This window comes from Cuculus canorus, chromosome 20 (assembly GCF_017976375.1).
Source record: "Cuculus canorus isolate bCucCan1 chromosome 20, bCucCan1.pri, whole genome shotgun sequence".
NCBI lineage: Eukaryota > Metazoa > Chordata > Aves > Cuculiformes > Cuculidae > Cuculus > Cuculus canorus.
Window position 1 is genome coordinate 11,493,263 of NC_071420.1, and position 17,560 is coordinate 11,510,822.

Consider the following 17,560-nt stretch of genomic DNA (forward strand, 5'->3'; position numbering starts at 1 on the left):
TAAGAGGGAAAAATCAAAACAATGTTCACGACAGGGGAAAACCAACTTTGGAAAGGGTTCAGGCAAAGGGAAGCAAGAAAAAATGGGCATGACTTAACTGCCTCCTGTGCTGTGGTTGTTAGTGTAGAGACGTACGCTAACATGGTCAGAGAGTTTACAGTTATCTGTAACTAAAATAACAGAGCTCACCTCTCTGTGATGACAGCAGAGCCCAAGTTTGGACCTCGGAACAACAGGAGGCACATCTGTAATACATTCCAACAGTGGCAGAGGGAATTCAGATCTCGGTAGCGGATAAAGGTTGAAGAGACTTGTGCTGTGTGACATCACCTGCCAGGACATCTGGTTATTCCTTAGATTTCTTATTCACGCAAAACTTCAAGGTCTTTAAGTAACAAGAGCTGAATTTAATCCCTAGTGCCCTGGCTGGAAGTAAGAAACACAGATTGCATCAGAGCCCTCTGAAAATGTTTGTCACCTCTGCCTCTGACTGCGAGTCTTGGTTATGAGAGGGAAGTTTACTCAGAACACAAAATATGGGAGGATAATGGGAGAAATAACAAGGACTGGAAGCTGAGATCATCATCCTTTTCTCCCTTTTGCAGCTAAACAGTAGACCCAAAAGCCTGGGGAAACGAGCCCAAAATGATAGCACTGCCCGTGACTGATTCACAGGAAGGAAGAGCTGGGATGATGGGGGAACCCGAACGTCCTAAGAGTACAAATCTTTACCCAGTGAAAGCCCATAACTAGTTGACAACAGGAGGAAAACATGAAAACAGACACGAATCAGATCAAATATTGCCTTTGTTCAAGATGAAATTCAAGTGAAGGCATGAGTGCAGTGTATTTCACGTGGGAAGAAAAGAAGAAATGGTTGCAAGGGTTTGCAGGCCCTGGCAGAGGCTGCCCAGGGCCGTGGTGGAGTCTCCATCCCTGGAGAGGTTTAAAAGACCCCTTTAAAATGGGCAGATGAGGTGCTCAGGGATCTGTTTTAGCGGTGGACAGGTATGGTTGGTCTCAATGGTCTCGAAGGTCTTTTCCAACCAAGCAATTCTATGGTTCTATGGAATCAGACCTGAAATATTAAGCATAATTTGTGGCAAAAAATTTCGTGTTTATGACCACAGCATTCACGATCTCAACAACACTGAGCAGAATGGGATGTAACAGGGAGATTTTAAATTCACTTTGGAGAGAGGCAGAGTACCAGGAAATGCCGTCCCTGGCACGGCGAGGCCATGTTGGCTAAGCAAGCTGAAACAGTCCATGCAATTATTTCAATTCCCCATAATAAACACTGCAAGATGAGAGAAAACACAGGTGCCATGACATATATAAAGTGCCACAAAATGTGAAAATTAAAAGGATTTTATTGACCGATATGTGTTCTTCCTGAAAACTGGTTGAAATGTACAAACTGGACATTCTGGAACTGATTTGTACATTCAATATGTTACACTGATTCTTGTAGCCACTTGAAAGAGCGAAGAGTATTTTCACTTACAGGATGTTCACATCATTGCAGACACCAAAAGTGTTGATACGGTCTAGACTAAAAGTGAAACCGAAGTAGAACTGGACATAAGGGCACACCGCTTGATGCCAATCCTATCGACCCAACATGCAGCAGTTTCACACATCAATTTGCAAGTACCTACTGTACAGTTAGGGAAACACTCGACCAAGCATATGTCTGAAGTCATGATGGCTTATGAAATTAAACCCCTTTTCCTAGACGTTATTTGTAAAGATAAACGTATTTAAATGAATTCCATTCCCGGCAGAATGTTCAGACAACCGCGTCGTGTCAGCATCTCTCTGAAAACCGCAGGTCACACTTCAAATAAAGGCAGTAAATCATTTCAGAGTTAATTCCAGGTGTAGATATCTACACAAGCGTGCGGTGAGTGGCAACAGGCTTTGGTCCTTGCCAAAAGGGAACAGCCTACCCTGTCCAGAAGCCATCGCCTGACAAACAGTATTGCCCTCAATTAACCACTGCCTCTTTGTCAGTTTGGAGCTGCTCACTGATTTCAGGCCTCTACAACAGCCGGGTGTATTTCAGAGCTGCCCGGGGGCTTCAGAGCTGCTCATTTTGTTTGGCTTTAAAATTGGCAGTCATTACAGTGCCACACAAAGGCCACAGCACCCGTGTGCTCCATCCTGCTGCTGTTTTCCAGCGCCGGGCACTATCTGTGGAGCAGGAGATATGAAATACCGTCTGCCGTGCTGAACCTGAGGAGCTGTCTCACAGAGAAACTCGTATGTATACCTTTCTCCTTGTTTTCAACTAACCAACCTTTTAATTACAGTCCTGTATGCCTTTTTTTTTCCTGGTACAATCCTAAGAGCAAAAAGGTCATTAGATTCTGAAGAAAAGAGGTCTCTTTTATAAGCTCAATACAGTACTTTTATATTTCAGACTATGATATACAATGTATACCATAAATTAATTTAAGACAAATACTTGTCACTTTATCTACATAGGCACAAGTAAATCAGTGACTTTACTGAAGCGGAGAAATCTTCAATGGGATCATGATTCTGGACTCCATTTCCTGAATAAGGGGCACTGAAAGAAATGGAGACAGGGCTTAATTTCATTAATGGAGATCACCAGCAGTTCTGCACGCTCTGAACAGATATTACTGTTATACATTATATATATTACACCTGCCAGGGCATTGGTAACCACTGACATTCTGTAACTGAAGCACAGCAGTTTTGAGAACAAGTGTTTTTTTTTAATATAACCTGTCTGCTCCTTTGTAGACAAATATTTCTACTCCTTTTCACCATAATGAAAGTTGCCTTAAATTTTTCTGCTATGCTTCCTTGGAAATGTTCCCTATGGAGCCAAAATCTGACATGCCTGGCATGCTTTAGTGCCTTTTGTTACGAAAGCTATCTTTGACCTCAAAGCTTCTAGTTCCAAATTCCCTTTTCAAAGGAGTGCATTTAACAAGGCTCCCACATTTCATAAAATATAACAGGTAATGATTTAACATAAAGACAAATGTCACTATTGGCTCCCTAAATGCTCGGACACAAACGGAAGCATTTACACCAATCTGTTCTTCTAGAGGAGAGGTGCTTGTATAAAACACTACTATTAATGCAGCAATTTTTTAGCAGCTGGGAAAGTTGGGACCAAGATTGTATGATCAATCGTAAAATTTACTTTAGAGCTTAGTGGAGGTCCCTCCTTTTCCTTACAGCAGAAAACATCACACACAGTCAGACACACATCACTGTACAATGTATTGGAGAACAAAACTGATGGCATGCCCTAAAACCTGCCTCCGGCATTCCAACTAAGTTAATAGGTTACCTGTGTAATAGACTAGTTCATCCCAGCCAGGTTTATGCCACGCAGCGTTCCTTATATCTTCTCTGGTTTGGAGGTCTTTGTAAGCTGGTGAGGGAAAACAAGCAGCAAAAAGCTTAGAAGTAACTCCTTGTTCTTCTTGTATACATGAATAGCTCTCTTAAAAGTATTCGAGTGAGCAATTAAGAGGCTGAAACCACTGGGAAGGAGAAAAGTCAGAAGTTCTTCTCCACAAAAAGCTCCCAAAGCAACGCAAGCAGAAGGAGCCGAGGAAGAGAGAGTGTGTCTCAGACACAGGTAAGACACATAATGGAACAGTGTGTGGTTCTGCATGAGTGGTGTCAGATTTCTAATGCTGGAATGTAATATTCTGAGTTGTTGAGATACAAAGATATTATTATATTATAATCTGCATATTATCTAACATATGAGTTTCTTCCAGTTGGAACAACCCTAAGCATTTATGGAGACTAACACACAGAAAAAGCCCAAACACCGTGATGTAGCAACGTCAATAAATGACTTGACTTTCCTTTTTTAGGTGTGGTGTAAGTGATGCTTGAAACTAAACTGTAAAAACCTGACTTCAGCGTGAATGGAGATGGAGAAAAGAGATGGCAGGACATGATTTGTCATGCTTATGCTATTAAAAACAAACAAGAAGTCGCTAATAAGATAGGGCCACAAGAAACTGTTGATGGAAACAGAACAAAATATGAAATGCTCATTTCTGTTCGCTTATCTGAAGAATAAAGTCACCTACACAACAAGGAAGAAAATCAATACTGTTGATGTAAAAAAAAACAAACCCATTTCAAGACATTCTTTTGCCTTCTGTAAAAATCTTGTCTTCCGGGCAAAGTCAAAACTCTGGTAGGAGCTGATTTAGGAAGGAAAAAAGAGAGCACAAATTTACCCCAAAGGTGATGAACCATATACAGCTGTCCGATCTGTGAGAAAAATCCTCCAACTGCTTCGTTATTATCCTGTCGGAAACGGATTGCACGAGCCCTACAGAAAAGCAAACGAGCCATTAAAACCAGCATATGTGGGTAGGAAATAAATGATAATTGAAAGGAAAGCAGAGTTGAAAGGAAGTCGAAATGTTAAACAGCATTTGCAGTACACTTCAACAATTAAAAATAAGAAAAAATACACACTGCAGTGATTTTCAGCACTGAGTAATTAAAATGTACCTATGTATCTTGTTAGGATGAGTTAAAACTAGGGGGCATAGTTTCACAAGACGGTGCATCCTTCATTCCTCAACATAAGAGCATAATAATCGCTGGAACAGTGTGAAGTGGCAGAACAGTTTTATAGCTGGTTCTTCTAAAACCACATCCTGGAGTTGCAATCACATCATCTTTGCCACACTCACTCACCACAGATGTTGCGGTGGTGGGATACAGCTTTTATCCGCACGGATCTTTGCTGTCCTGTGCAACCCTCCAGGATTTGTTGTGTAAAAAGATCGCTATCTCTCAATTATAAACTGTTGCATCTTCTCAAACAGACTGGAGAGATGCCTGTTTTATAAAAATCCTAATTTAACAGCTTTCAAATGACTGTAATTAATAATATTAATGACAACTAGTCTAAAAATCCTAGTCCTCACCTTTGTCAAAATAATTGAAAATCCTCCATATTATTTAACATCAACCATGAGAACTACAAGGACTTAGTGAACATAAATGGAAAGAAACATTGGTTTTAAATAAGACAAAACCAGAAGCCTATGCTCAAGAGAAGACTTTCTCATATAATTTAAAATACAACTGTGCTGCTCAAAAGGTCTTCAAGAAGGAACTTGACTAAATTTTAAAGATTAAAAGAGCCAAGACTTCTGCCCTTTAAACTACAAGTCAGTTAACTCCTAGTGGTGGAGTGAAAGTTGTGGAAAATCAACACAGTCCCAAGTTCACCACCACCCTTCAGCGAAGGAAAGCCAAATCACAAGAGCCCACAATGTTGTTTGCACACACAATTCCTCTTTCCTTCCTCAAAGTATAAATTAAGGGTTGAAGAACTACGTATAGGAGTTGCATAGGTACTGAAGTGAGACATTAACTGTGTGCCTAAAGTGCTTTGGTACCATTCGTCCACCACCACTTCATGGTTTTTAAATAGGAGAACACGAGTGCTAGAGCAACACTTACCAGTAATTTCCCCACTCAATCATTGTTCCGGGCTACAAAACAAACCAGATTGTTAAAAACTGTTCTTTAAAGAACGCTGAGACTATTTGGACAGTTTTCATAACATTTACATATGGAAAACACTATTTATTAACAAAATCACTTCCTTCAAGCAACCAGCATATGAAATAATCTGTAATTACTTTGTCTACTCACTTATTAGTTCTTAGTCACTTGGCTGAAGTTCCCTTCAAATGCAAGCACAGGGTTTGCAGCCCTGCAGATACCAGTATCTTCTCGGCACCCACCTTCACGCCAGACTCCACACTTTCAGAGTCACAATGACTCAGACATCAGCTTTGATAAGAAACAGACTTTTCAGATGAGGTCTGTTTTCTATCTACATTGCATAACCAGGCTTTGAACGTTTTACCCCAGTGCAGAGCTAACAAAATACAAAGGAAAATCTAAACTTACTCGAAGTTGGTAGGATCTCAGTTCATAGATATTCGGCCCCTCTCTGGGAACAGGTTCATTCCAGAAGCTGAACTCCAACAATAACTGGTTCTTGCGAGAGAGAAGCATGTTGCCTCTTTCTTTGCGAAACTCTGTGAATTCCTAAAAGCCGATGGGATCACGGTCAAACGTTGTCTTACATTTCAACAACAAAAAGCTGTGTACTATACAGAAGCCCAGATTTTTGTTTTTAAGGCTATCTTTGGGTACTGGGACATTGCAAGCCTTTAAAATTGTAACGGGATCTGAATTGCCCAACATATTTGAAAACTTCAACTGGCACGCTCAATAAATGTGTTTCATAAAGTACTCAGCTATTAGTATTTCTAAGTATGAGAATAAATCATTTTCCAAGGAGGTTTCTAAGCCTGTACAGGAAAAGATGAGATATTCCAGGACAAGCGAGTATCCAAATGTGCAGTTTTTTGCTCTGACTATTCTCTGTCAGTAAAATAACCAATAAAAATAAACAAAGTAAAATAAAAACAACCAGTGAAACAAACCAGTAAAACAACCAATTTTAACAAAATCAATGCATTTTACCTTATTTTGACGAAGTTTACTCATGACCTCATTGAGAGCTGGGTAGCCTCCCTCGTACCTCCACAGATGAACTGCAACAGAAAAAAAGAAGCTTTTTCAGGGCTGTCACAGCTTGGTGTTAAGTCTTATGGAACATCAAAGTATTAGATGCTCTTCATACTATAGAATTATACAAAACCAGAAATCAAGTTTAAAATAGGTTTTGATTTAACAAAGCACTACAGGTTTCAACACTTTAAGAATAATGGAATCATCTGCTTTTTGAAAATGTTTTTCTCAGAAAATTTTTAACCCTAAGGATAACAGGGAGATTTCTGGAAGGAGTTTTTGTTGCCATGCTAGTATGGTGTGATGACTTTACACAGCTGTAGTTGAAACTGAGATTCAATTTAAGAAAATGACTTAATTCCAAAAGTGCGGTTTATATCGATTTCATCTTAGAGCAACAGAGGGGCAGACTTTTTAGTTCAGTAAATTACTCAAGCACAGAGAGCAACACACTTTCCGTAGGACATGAAAAGTGATGCAAATGTTATTTCTGAGCTAAGCACTACATTAAAAAAAGCAGAAGATACCTGAACACGCTAGAATTGTTACATTGGCTAGGATTTTCCCCATTAAAACAATTCAGAACAGGTATCTGCATTTTGGGTTTTTTCAAAGCATTCTCATTTGATAAATCACGATAATCACAATAAATCTCTTTAATAAATCATAACAAGGTTTATTTAAATGCATTTAATATAGCAAGGCAACAATATTTCACCTCAAAGAGTCACAAAAGGTATTTTCTCTCCTCTAAATCAGTCCTGTGCCTTCTCCAGGAGGGTGAACTCCAGACTAATGGAAGGCACTTCCCTGTGTGTTGAGCACCCGCTGCTGCTCACCTGTCCCCAGGGCAGATCTGATTTATCTACCTAATATTGATCTGATTTATCTACCCAACATTAACACAGCCTGGGCACAGCACTGACCAAGTCAGACCCCGTTATCTGCTTTCTGACCCTGCTAGAACTGTCACGCTAACACTTTGAGACAGGCTATGGATCCAATTACTCACACTGGATGTCTTAATACGTTACACAAGCAAGGAATGAGACTTAGTTAAGATATTCTCATTTCGATTGCCTTCATTCCCAATTCCCCTTCAACTTCTAGAATGGTTTCTCAGACATTGTTTGTTTTATCTACTCTTATTTCTTCTCATTTTTCAGTGTCAGTATTGCAACATGCTGTGAATGCAGGAAAAATTAACGTGTACAAGTCTATTTTTCCATAACAAAGCAATGCCATCGATACTAGCACAGCTCTGACAAGGGAGCTACCTAACAAGCTACGTAACAAGGATCAGCAGACCGCTCTGTATTCTTGGCTTCCTATTCCTGCAATCTCCCAGAGCCAAGGGAATTTGTCAGGTTTTCTCTCTACGCCAGACTCTTCGTAGTTACCTCTGTAGCAGCTCTTCAGGCATTTCTAGTTCCAATATGTTTTCAATCTGCACAGTTTATCCTTATACAAACATGAACAGAAATATGTTTACTTTCCTCCAGTAACAGCTTGGCTTATTGTGAATTTACAACGCAACTGTTTTTTCAGATGGCGTGAATGATTTACATTGCATTATCACACAGCAATCACGGTATGAGAGGCTGAGTAAAGCTTTCATACTAGCCCATGCCAGATCAACTCTGTAAGACTTTGCCTTTGGCCTCAATATTCAGGAACATGATCTCCATGCCCGCAAAATATTACAGGACCACATTTTACAAGCGTTTCCCCAAACTGTGAATCTACCACCTGGAAAACATGAAAGTGTATTAACAATAGGACACATTTTAGGAGTTAATGCTTTACTGTCAAACTCAGCAAGACAAAAGGCAAGCACTGTAAATGTTAATATTACTGACAGTTGATGCACACACCCCCTCACTGTATACATGGCTAAAGGTTTACTGTCAACAGAGAGGATTTAAAGAGAAGAAACCTGCCAAGCACACGGTTCACTTGTATGGTTTTACATTCTGTTGTACTTCTATCTCCTACCAGCCTGATCTTGCTCTCCGTACCACGTGTTCCAAGTCCCCACCAGTGCACATGGGTAGTGTTTTTCTTCATGAATCTTTGGCAGCACCTCTTGACTTGAAAACAAGGAATACAGACACTGTGTTGTATTTCCTCAGGGAGGCTACAGTTGATATGTATAACAAATCACCACACGTTTATCATTATGGTATGAAAATTCACAAGCTCTACTTTTCAGAAGAGAAAGCCGAAATACAAAACTCTGCTATACAAGGGGAAAGACCGCTACAACACTACGTAAAATTAAGGTGTTATCATTTCTTAGACCGCATGACAAATACATGGTAGAATTCTTTTGATGCAATAAATTATGTCTATCACCTAAAAGGTTATCCAACACATCAGGAAAGCAAATATCAGGATGTCTCATTTAACAGAAAATGCAGCCTAACTGCATAGGTGATTTGCTTTAGCAATAGTTTTTCTTTATCAAGGGAGGCAGAACACGCAAAAATAGGAAAGTCTTCTGTACCAGTTACAATGCCATTAATTCTGTTGAGCTGAATGAATAAATCAAAGTATTTTGATAGATCAAGTGATGACTAGTAGTACGCAGCCTTATTGCTTTCTACCACTTCAGAAAGCGCTCTTAGTTTGAGGCAACTTACCTGCTAAAGCATAAGGTGAAACTGCCTTAAAAATATAACCGACACAAAATTTAGGTCGATTTCCAGTATTTCTATTTTTTTCCAGAACTTTAGAAGTGGCCCACATTAGGAAATTACTTTTTACCGATGGCTGACTGGGTTAAGACAAGCACTGTACTTTGACGAATAAGTCAATTAGTCCGGTTGAACTTTGTCTTTTAGTATATTCCTCTGAATAATTGCTCTTCTCACAGAGTTTGGCTCACAGGCAATGGGTTTTTGCACAGGATCAGATAATAGGAATTAGGCTGCTCTTGGGCTAAGAGTCACTTGATAGGAGTTTTCCTCTTGGTTCTGCCACTGGCTTTCTAAACAGCCTTGGGCAAAACTTGTTACCAGTCTGTACCTCAAGAACTTTTACTACATTGTATAAACAATACAACAGAATGACTCTCCAAGGATGCTTTCAAGGTTGTTTCACCATCAGTTGGTTTTTGCAAAGCAAAGCATAATGAGATCCTAGAAAGGCAGCTTTAACCAGGAATGTGAAATTATCACAAAAACCCTAAATAAATTTTGTTGCAAATGACAGATTAAAACACCCACAGAATGGCTTACAAAGACCTGCTTTTTGCTGTTTAAAAATAACTGTTCCTAATCCTTCAGCAGGGGTCAACCACAGTGATTCATGAAGGACTCTCAGAATTGTCTTCATTACATTATTTCTTTATTAATACATGAGGACTAATCCTCATTCTGATTTAATACAGAATAAGGAATTAATTTGTTCATCTTTAATTTAGGGAGAGGAAAGAGGGGAGTTCAGAGAGGCTTTCTTTCTTTTATTACTCCGTTAAGTTTTCTCCTTTCCTAGAATACTTAAACTTGCTTTGGTTTGGAAGGAAATAAATCCAACCACACACACTTCACCTGATTGCTGTCAGCAGTTTCTGGTTTGCCTCTTTCCTTGAAAACAAAAGCCTCTTTTTACTTCAACGTTTAGGTAGCTCATTAGATAACACGGAGAAGCGATGTCTTGTATAACTGGACATGTTTATATTACATTTTTAAACAGAAGCTGGTTGAACGCCAATTGTGCTTCTCCGTGCATATATTTCTTTAAACAGAAAGTTAGAAATACCTTATGACTGAATGTTATTCTAGTGGACTTCTCTAAACAGCAAGCAGAACAGTTTAGGGTTATCCAGCTCCATTTCAAAGCTGAACACATGAAGGTATTATGTGACCTACTAATGGCTGCACAGCAAACCAGTAACAGTGTCGAGGAACAAACTGGTCATGGGGTACTTCCCAACCCTCCAGCCCAGCTGGTGTCCTCATCAACACACCACATGTACAGAATTGGGTGCAAGAGGGCATCATTATGCTAAGGATATTTAATTTAACTGACAAGATGACCACTGGCAGTGAGAAAGCTCTGCTGTTTCTAAATGTGTGAGGCTCATTACGTTCCCAAATTTAAACATTCTGTTCTTGAAAAGGCAGTTGTTCTGGCTCCAGAAGAGGCAGGATAGGACTAATATTTCTGCCATTTCATTCCTGATTTAGTAAAATTAAAATGTTCCTGCTCCCACATTTTATAAAGCTGTAACTTTCTGAAAAACCCCTCTCAGTACTGCTGCCTTTGGAAGGGATTGCCCCACTGCAAAGATCCCAGCCAAGAATCTGCACAGCTTTTTAAGAGCAGATCATAATCACATTACTTTATGGAAGAAATATAGAGATGAGAGAAAAAAAAAACCACATGGTTTTTAAAATCTCTTCAAAGTTATACTTCAATACTGGTGTGTAGTTCTTCCTACCAGTGACTTCCCTCGCCTTCCTGAATGCAGACAATAACCACCCTGAACAAAATCCTACACAGCTGGGATGGGCCACAAGAGCATACCAGGACCAGCAATCGCAGGACAACTAAGAGAAGGGGGAGAGCTGCTCCAACAAATGTCACCTACGTTTTAACAAAAGCTATCATCCCAAAATGCAGCTTAGGAAAATGACACCTTCAAGAGGGAAGGCAGGGAGTGAAGTGAGTATCTTTTGCCATTTCCATCCAAGAATAATGTCAAATTTACCATCATACCCCAAAAGCATGAACAGAATTATTCCCCTTCCCATCTAAATAATTACTATATTTGCCAATTTGCAGGACAGCCTGTGATCAAATCAACACATCTAAAAAATGAAAACATAATACGCACACTTACCAGAGCTTGTTGTAGGCATCTAGACATTCTGGCTTTACATTGTGAACTGAAACAAAAACATTACATGAGAAATGGAACAGAACACAGAAATCATAACGTTAAACATAAAAATGCCACTCACTCTGTAGTTTATACAGACTGCTGGTCTCTCTTTTGGCTAGAAGGTTGGAGTGAGCATCTTTCCTTGGATCCACTTTGCGAACAAAGAGTGATTTTAACCAACTGTCTTCACGAGGTCTGTTAGCTGAAGATCCCAGCCCCCTGCATGTTGATAAGCACATTATACTGTCACTGAGCATGTCTTGAGACTGCCCAGAGCACAGGGAAAACAGGCACAATCAAGGACATGGAACTGCTGGAGCGAGTCCAGAGGAGGCCACGGAGATGATGCGAGGGCTGGAGCACCTCCTGTATGAGGCCAGGCTGAGAGAGCTAGGGTTGTTCAGCCTGGAGAAGAAAAGGCTGCAGGGAGACCTTAGAGCAGCTTCCAGCACTGAGAGGGGCTGCAGGAAAGCTGGGGAGGGACTTTTTACATGGGCATGGAGTGATAGAACAAGGTGGAATGGCTTTAAATTGGAAGGGGGAAGAGTTATATTAGACATCAGGAAGAAATTCCAGAGTGGCTGCCCCATCCCTGGAGGGGTTCCAGGCCAGGTTGGATGGGGCTTGGAGCAACCTAATCCAGTGGGAGGTGCCCCTTCCCATGGCAGGAGGTGGGACCGGATGGGCTTTAAGGTCCCTTCCAACCCAAAGCATTCCACGATTCTATGAACTTTAGCACAAACAGTACCATTACACACAGCTACACATATCTGTTGCTAAAACTTCCTACAGGAACACTTCCTAGCAAGGTAAAGGCAGTTTTTCCCCATTTATCTTTTCACAAACCATTTCAGCCGACCCAGAGCTGAATGGTTCACCCTACACAATCCACTCTGCTCCTTGTGCACTCCCTGCATGGCAGGGAATGGCTGATTTTGCTGCCTTGTCTTCTTTTTAGTCAAGTATCTTTGTTCAAAAAGTCTGGGTCTGTCCTGATGCATGCAGACAAGAGTGAGAAAAGAGCAAGAAGACAGTGCGCATAAGGAAAAATATGTACAGTATAAATACGAAAGTAACTGCCATATGGTCTTACATTGCTTAATAAAGCTCTAAAAAAGCAAAAGTTAAAGAGTGCATCTTTGGAAAGAAAAAAATATAAAAGTCTAATTTGGGAAAAATTACGAGTGACAGGAAACAAACAGCCTGCAAGTATTTCAATTCCAATTTCTGGCAACTGTATTGTGTCAGGGCACAGATCCAGCCTTTGTTCAATATTCAGAACTCCTCTTTCTTCGACACAGAAGGTTTCACTCAGTTTTACCTAATCTCTATGCAGTTCCTGCAAGTAGAGTACATAAAACTTTACACACAATAACTGTACTCTGTTTAAAAGATGCATTAAAGCGATTATTCTTTTTTTCTAACTGTCAGATCACCCAAAATTGTGTAGAAGGACAAGAAAACCAGTGTGTTTAACCACTCTCATGACAGGCGACTGACTGCAAGCTCAGATAATTTCTTTCTTGTACGAAGCAATTCTCATCTCTCTGTGGTATGTGCTTTCTACTGAAATACTAATATTTCCCTGAAATACTAAAAATGTGGTGGCATCACAGCTGGAATCGAAAACCTTTTCTTGCCTCAAAAGTCAGCTTTTCACCCTTAATTCCTGACTAGGAGATCCAGAAGATTGCTATCAGTCTTCAGCTATAAAGTTGTCTTCCCAAGATCAAAAGCTGACAATTATTCAAGGAAAAAAAAATAGGGAAAGAAAATCTAAATTTCCTTTGGGAAAAATATCTTCCTGTCTGTATCACACAAAAATAGTTCACACTAGCAGCGTTTTTCAACCTTTCAGTCCCAATGTCTGACAATAACACAGTGATCTGGCTCACCCTGTGGAAGCGGGATGGAGGAAAAGAAAAGTATTTCACCTCAGAGAAACAATAACAACCAGAACAACTGCAGCTGAGGTGACCTTCAATGGAAAGAAGGAATTGGTAAATGCCTTATCGGTGTATTTATTGAAAATGGTGTCGCCTTTGGCCCCCGGCAAACACACAAACATGTTCCTGTGCTGAGTGCTGAGCAGCTGTGCCAAGTACAAGCATTTAAAAGGGCATTCCCCGATAAGGCTGTTGCTGGAACAGAGGGCACGCGCTGCCCGGAGCACCCATATCTGCCATCCCAGCTGGAGGTGAGGGACAGGCGAACACAAGCTGTCCCAGAGGACAGGGGACAAACCCCACCGCAGCAATCCAAGCTGGTTTCCAACGCTCCCTTCAACACTGAAATTCGACGGACAGCAATGGGGCTCGAGGAGAAAGAACTCCACCTCAGTCCTGCAGCGCTCATTTTTCCATCTCAGATCTATAAACTATTGCCATTTCCTCCCCTTTCTTAAAGGCAGTTAGAGAAGTAATATTTAGAACACTAAGATTATTGTTTGCAACAAACTTTGAATATAAAAGAGGCAAATAATCATGATGCTTTTCTTCTGAAGCAGGTTTATCAGCAGCAAGAGTAAGCTGGAGTTAGGGGAATAACACTGAAAAGCAAATTCCTTTGCTATTAGGAGAGTCTTATGGTTTGAATGTTAAACCGCACCTCAAAACAGAGGTAGATTTAATCTTCAATATAATGAAATGACTCACACTTTACATTTATCTGAAGCCTTTTATGCAGCAATTGTAAGCATCTCATGAACAATGACTAACAAAATCATGGTTATCCATCTAAATACACTTATAATAAGGAATGGTAAGAGCTAATGTTTATTAAAGCAGAGAGTCAGTGCACACAATCCAAGATGCTGGGGCCCTATTTTGAATCCATGTTCTTAGAGAAGCCCTATACTACTGGTGTTACTCTAGACACCCACAAATCAAGAAGCCTGGAGTTGATGTGTGGGTAATTTGCACCCAAGACTGGCTCTAGAAAAGCCAGGACTCAGCTCCTGTCTTTGGACACCAGTGCTAGCACCAACCACAAACCAGTTTCAAATTCCTCTGTCATGCAAAAGATCTACTGTTAACCAACTCCTTACCACTATGCCTCTCAGTATTATAAACCCTGCTCCAAGTAAAACAGGTATCAGGTGCACATTGATCCAAACCCCAAATGCAAATGACAATCTACACATAGAATGAATGCAGACACATTACATGGAATCACCATTACACTTCACAATTCTTTATTTTTTGGGAACAAGTTATTAAACAGAGTTTTCATGCAATCTCTCGAGGCACTGCTTGACTTTGCTAGCAAGTTCTTATCCCACAAATGTTATCTATGGGCTTAGCTTTCTTCCTACAAAGACTGGGCTGTGAATGCAAAAGGATAACACCAAATAATTTGCTTAGATTAAAAGTGACAATGAAAACACTTCTATCCCCCTCAGCTTCTGCTTTAGCACAAAATATAAACTGGATGGAGATACCAGGTCAAGTATTTAGATTTTGTACAAACCTATCTGTGCCTGGGAGAAAAAGAACTTGTCTATAATTGACCGTTCTGATCTGTGGTCTAGACAGATGTCAAAGTTTATTTGAAACTAAAATAACCCCAAACTATACACATAAAATCTCCTAATATATCTCCTACACAGCTCTCCTCACTCCTGTTTTAAACATCTACTTCCAGTGATGCCCTCAGTCTTGCAAAAGGACTGCTGCCCATTCTGAAGCTTGAGAAAGCAGCTTTCCCTGTCTCAAAGGAAGGAAAAAATATGTGTAGACCCATCTCAGCCTGGCTGCTTGTGTGTTTGCAACACCCAGAGTGCTTGTGTGACAGCTCCTATTCCTGAGACACACATCCCCCCTGTGCCCCAAGAGCCGTGTCCATGCATGTGCACCCCTGTCACCCAGCGTGTGTCTGACCCTTTGCACAGATGTGGGTATGCAAATGTCTGCAGCACAAAATGTGATGGATGTGGCTGTGAGTGTGTCTAACACCTGCACACCTGTGCACACAGATCCCTGCTCCAAGGGGAAGTACGAATCCATGCGTCCTCACATCTAAAGGCTCCACACACATGTCCTGGGGTCCATGTGCAGCCATGCAAGGGGAAGTCAGGAAGATGCTGGTGTGCGCAGCCACGCACGCTGACAGGGGGAAGCAGAGATGTTGGGCTGCTGAGAAACCCGGCACTTGGGCCTGGAGAGGAGCTGTGTCCCTGTGCCAACTCCAGAAAACACAAGATCCTAGAATGGTTTGGGTTGGAAGGGACCTCAAAGCCTGTCCAATTCCATCCCCTGCCATGGGCAGGGACACCTCCCACTGGATCAGGGGCTCCAAGTCCCATCCAACCTGGCCTGGAACACCTCCAGGGATGGGGCAGCCACCACTGCTCTGGGCAACCTGGGCCAGGGCCTCCCCACCCTCACAATAAAAACATTTCTTCCTCAGATCTCATCTCAACCTCCCCTCCTGCAGCTCAAAACTGCCCTTCTCCTCTCCTTGCACTCCCTGACCCAGAGCCCCTCCCCAGATTTCCTGGAGCCCCTTTCAGTGCTGGAAGCTGCTCTAATGTCTCCCTGTAGCCTTCTCTTCTCCACACTGAACAACCCCAACTCTCAGCCTGGTCTCGGATGGCAGGTGCTGCACGTCCTGAACCCGAAGGGATGCGCGGGGAGGCTCCATGCACACCGGGGGGGCTCCGGATACACCGGGGCAGGCTCCGTGCACCTCGCCCCACGTCCCACTCGTGCCCGGCCCGTGGCCTCCCTCCGAGCCCCGGCGGTGCAGCCGCGGCCCCGGGAGCTGCGACCCCGTGAAATGGCAGCGCGGCGCCATTTCGTCTGGGGGGAGGAGAGGCTCGAGGGGGTTACGCGGGCGGCTCCAGCTCCGCCCGTAGCCTGCCCCGGCGGCCCCATCCCGCACTGTGCCCCCGCTCCGGGCTCACCTGAGGGCCGGGCCGCGGGGCGGGAGGCGCCTCACGGCGGAGGATCCCGCCAGACTCCGCCGCAGCAGCACGCGCGCCGCCATCTTGATCGGCCGCCTCCCTCTGCGCCGCGCGGCTGCAGTGCCCGCAGCGGCCGCCAGGGGCGCCCGGGAGTCAGCGCGGCAGCGCCGCTAGGGGCGCCTCTATGTCTTAACGCAGCAGTGCCGCCGTAAGGCCGCTAGGGGCGCCCCTATGTCTTAACGCAGCAGCGCCGCCTACGACCGCTAGGGGCGCCCCTATGTCTTAACGCAGTAGCCCCGCTAGGAGCGCCCATGTGAACGGGGACTGCAACGCCGCCGCCGCCCGCTAGGGGCGCACCACTGCCGCTGGGCGGGAGGGGGGGAGAGGGGGCGGTGGACGCAGGTGCGCATGCGCGAGCTGCTCCTGCCCAGCACATGATCCACTTTAGCGCCTGGGTAACCCCAGGCCAGGTTTGGGGTGACCCCAGCCCAGGTTTGAAGTGTCCCTAGTCGTGCTTTGGAGGCAAGCCCATCGCCAGTTTGGAGTGGCCCCAGTCCCAGTCTGGGCGGCCTCGCAGCCCCACTTTGGGGGTGAACCCTAGTCTTGATTCGGGATAACCCTGGCTCAGCTTAGGGGTAACCTCCAGCCTCTCTTTGGGGTGATCCCAATGCCAGCTTGGGGTGAAAAAAGTTAAGAAGCAGCCCAGGCATGTTTTGAATCCTATTCTTCACTCACCAAGTACGTATTTAATCCCTATACAGCTGAACTGTTTTCTCTCCTGACACCTGCAACAGTATTTGCTGGTGCATGTTAGCAGCAAAAGAACTTAAAAATTAAGAATGAACTTTAATTAGGCTAATTAAGACAAGCAACTAACCAATAGATATAGAAAACAAGTTCACGAACAGTCTTGCCCTCTAGCACTTACATGTTCACAGCAATTTCACTACAGTTTCCATGTCTGTGTTCTGATTCTTCTATTGGCACTCAAAGTCAGAGGTGAGCACATGCCTTAACGTCACTGAAATAACGTTTGTGGTGCCTCTTTAAAGCTCAGTTCAAACTACAGTTGTCATCATTCTTTGAAGACAGATTACACTTCAGTAATCACATTTGGTCTGATAGAATGTCCAGCTCTCAAGCCACCCCCCAAAAGTCTGCCTGTAGCCTGAAAAACCCAACAACTTGCTGTC

At 42.8% G+C, this 17,560-nt stretch overlaps 1 protein-coding gene across 1 annotated transcript; it reads right to left on the reverse strand.

Moving 5' to 3' along the window:
- Positions 1 to 1,355: 1,355 nt before the first annotated feature.
- Positions 1,356 to 16,505, reverse strand: NIPSNAP2 (nipsnap homolog 2). Its single transcript, XM_054084917.1, has 10 exons — positions 16,368 to 16,505; positions 11,544 to 11,683; positions 11,423 to 11,468; positions 8,572 to 8,666; positions 6,529 to 6,599; positions 5,947 to 6,087; positions 5,491 to 5,522; positions 4,248 to 4,342; positions 3,335 to 3,418; positions 1,356 to 2,575 (listed from the first exon to the last, which is right to left on the reverse strand). Exons 1-10 carry the CDS (start codon positions 16,448 to 16,450, stop codon positions 2,511 to 2,513), a joined length of 852 nt encoding a protein of 283 aa, XP_053940892.1. The 5' UTR covers positions 16,451 to 16,505; the 3' UTR covers positions 1,356 to 2,510.
- Positions 16,506 to 17,560: the final 1,055 nt, after the last annotated feature.

Coding starts and splice junctions, on each gene's coding strand:
- NIPSNAP2 (XM_054084917.1), bottom strand. CDS start 16,450: ATGGCGGCGCGCGTGCTGCTGCGGCGGAGTCTGGCGGGATCCTCCGCC. Junction 6,600..8,571: donor CGGAGAGCAAGATCAGGCTG/GTAGGAGATAGA, acceptor TTTCTGTTGCAG/TTCATCTGTGGAGGTACGAG. Junction 3,419..4,247: donor TATGGTTCATCACCTTTGGG/GTAAATTTGTGC, acceptor TTCCCTCACCAG/CTTACAAAGACCTCCAAACC.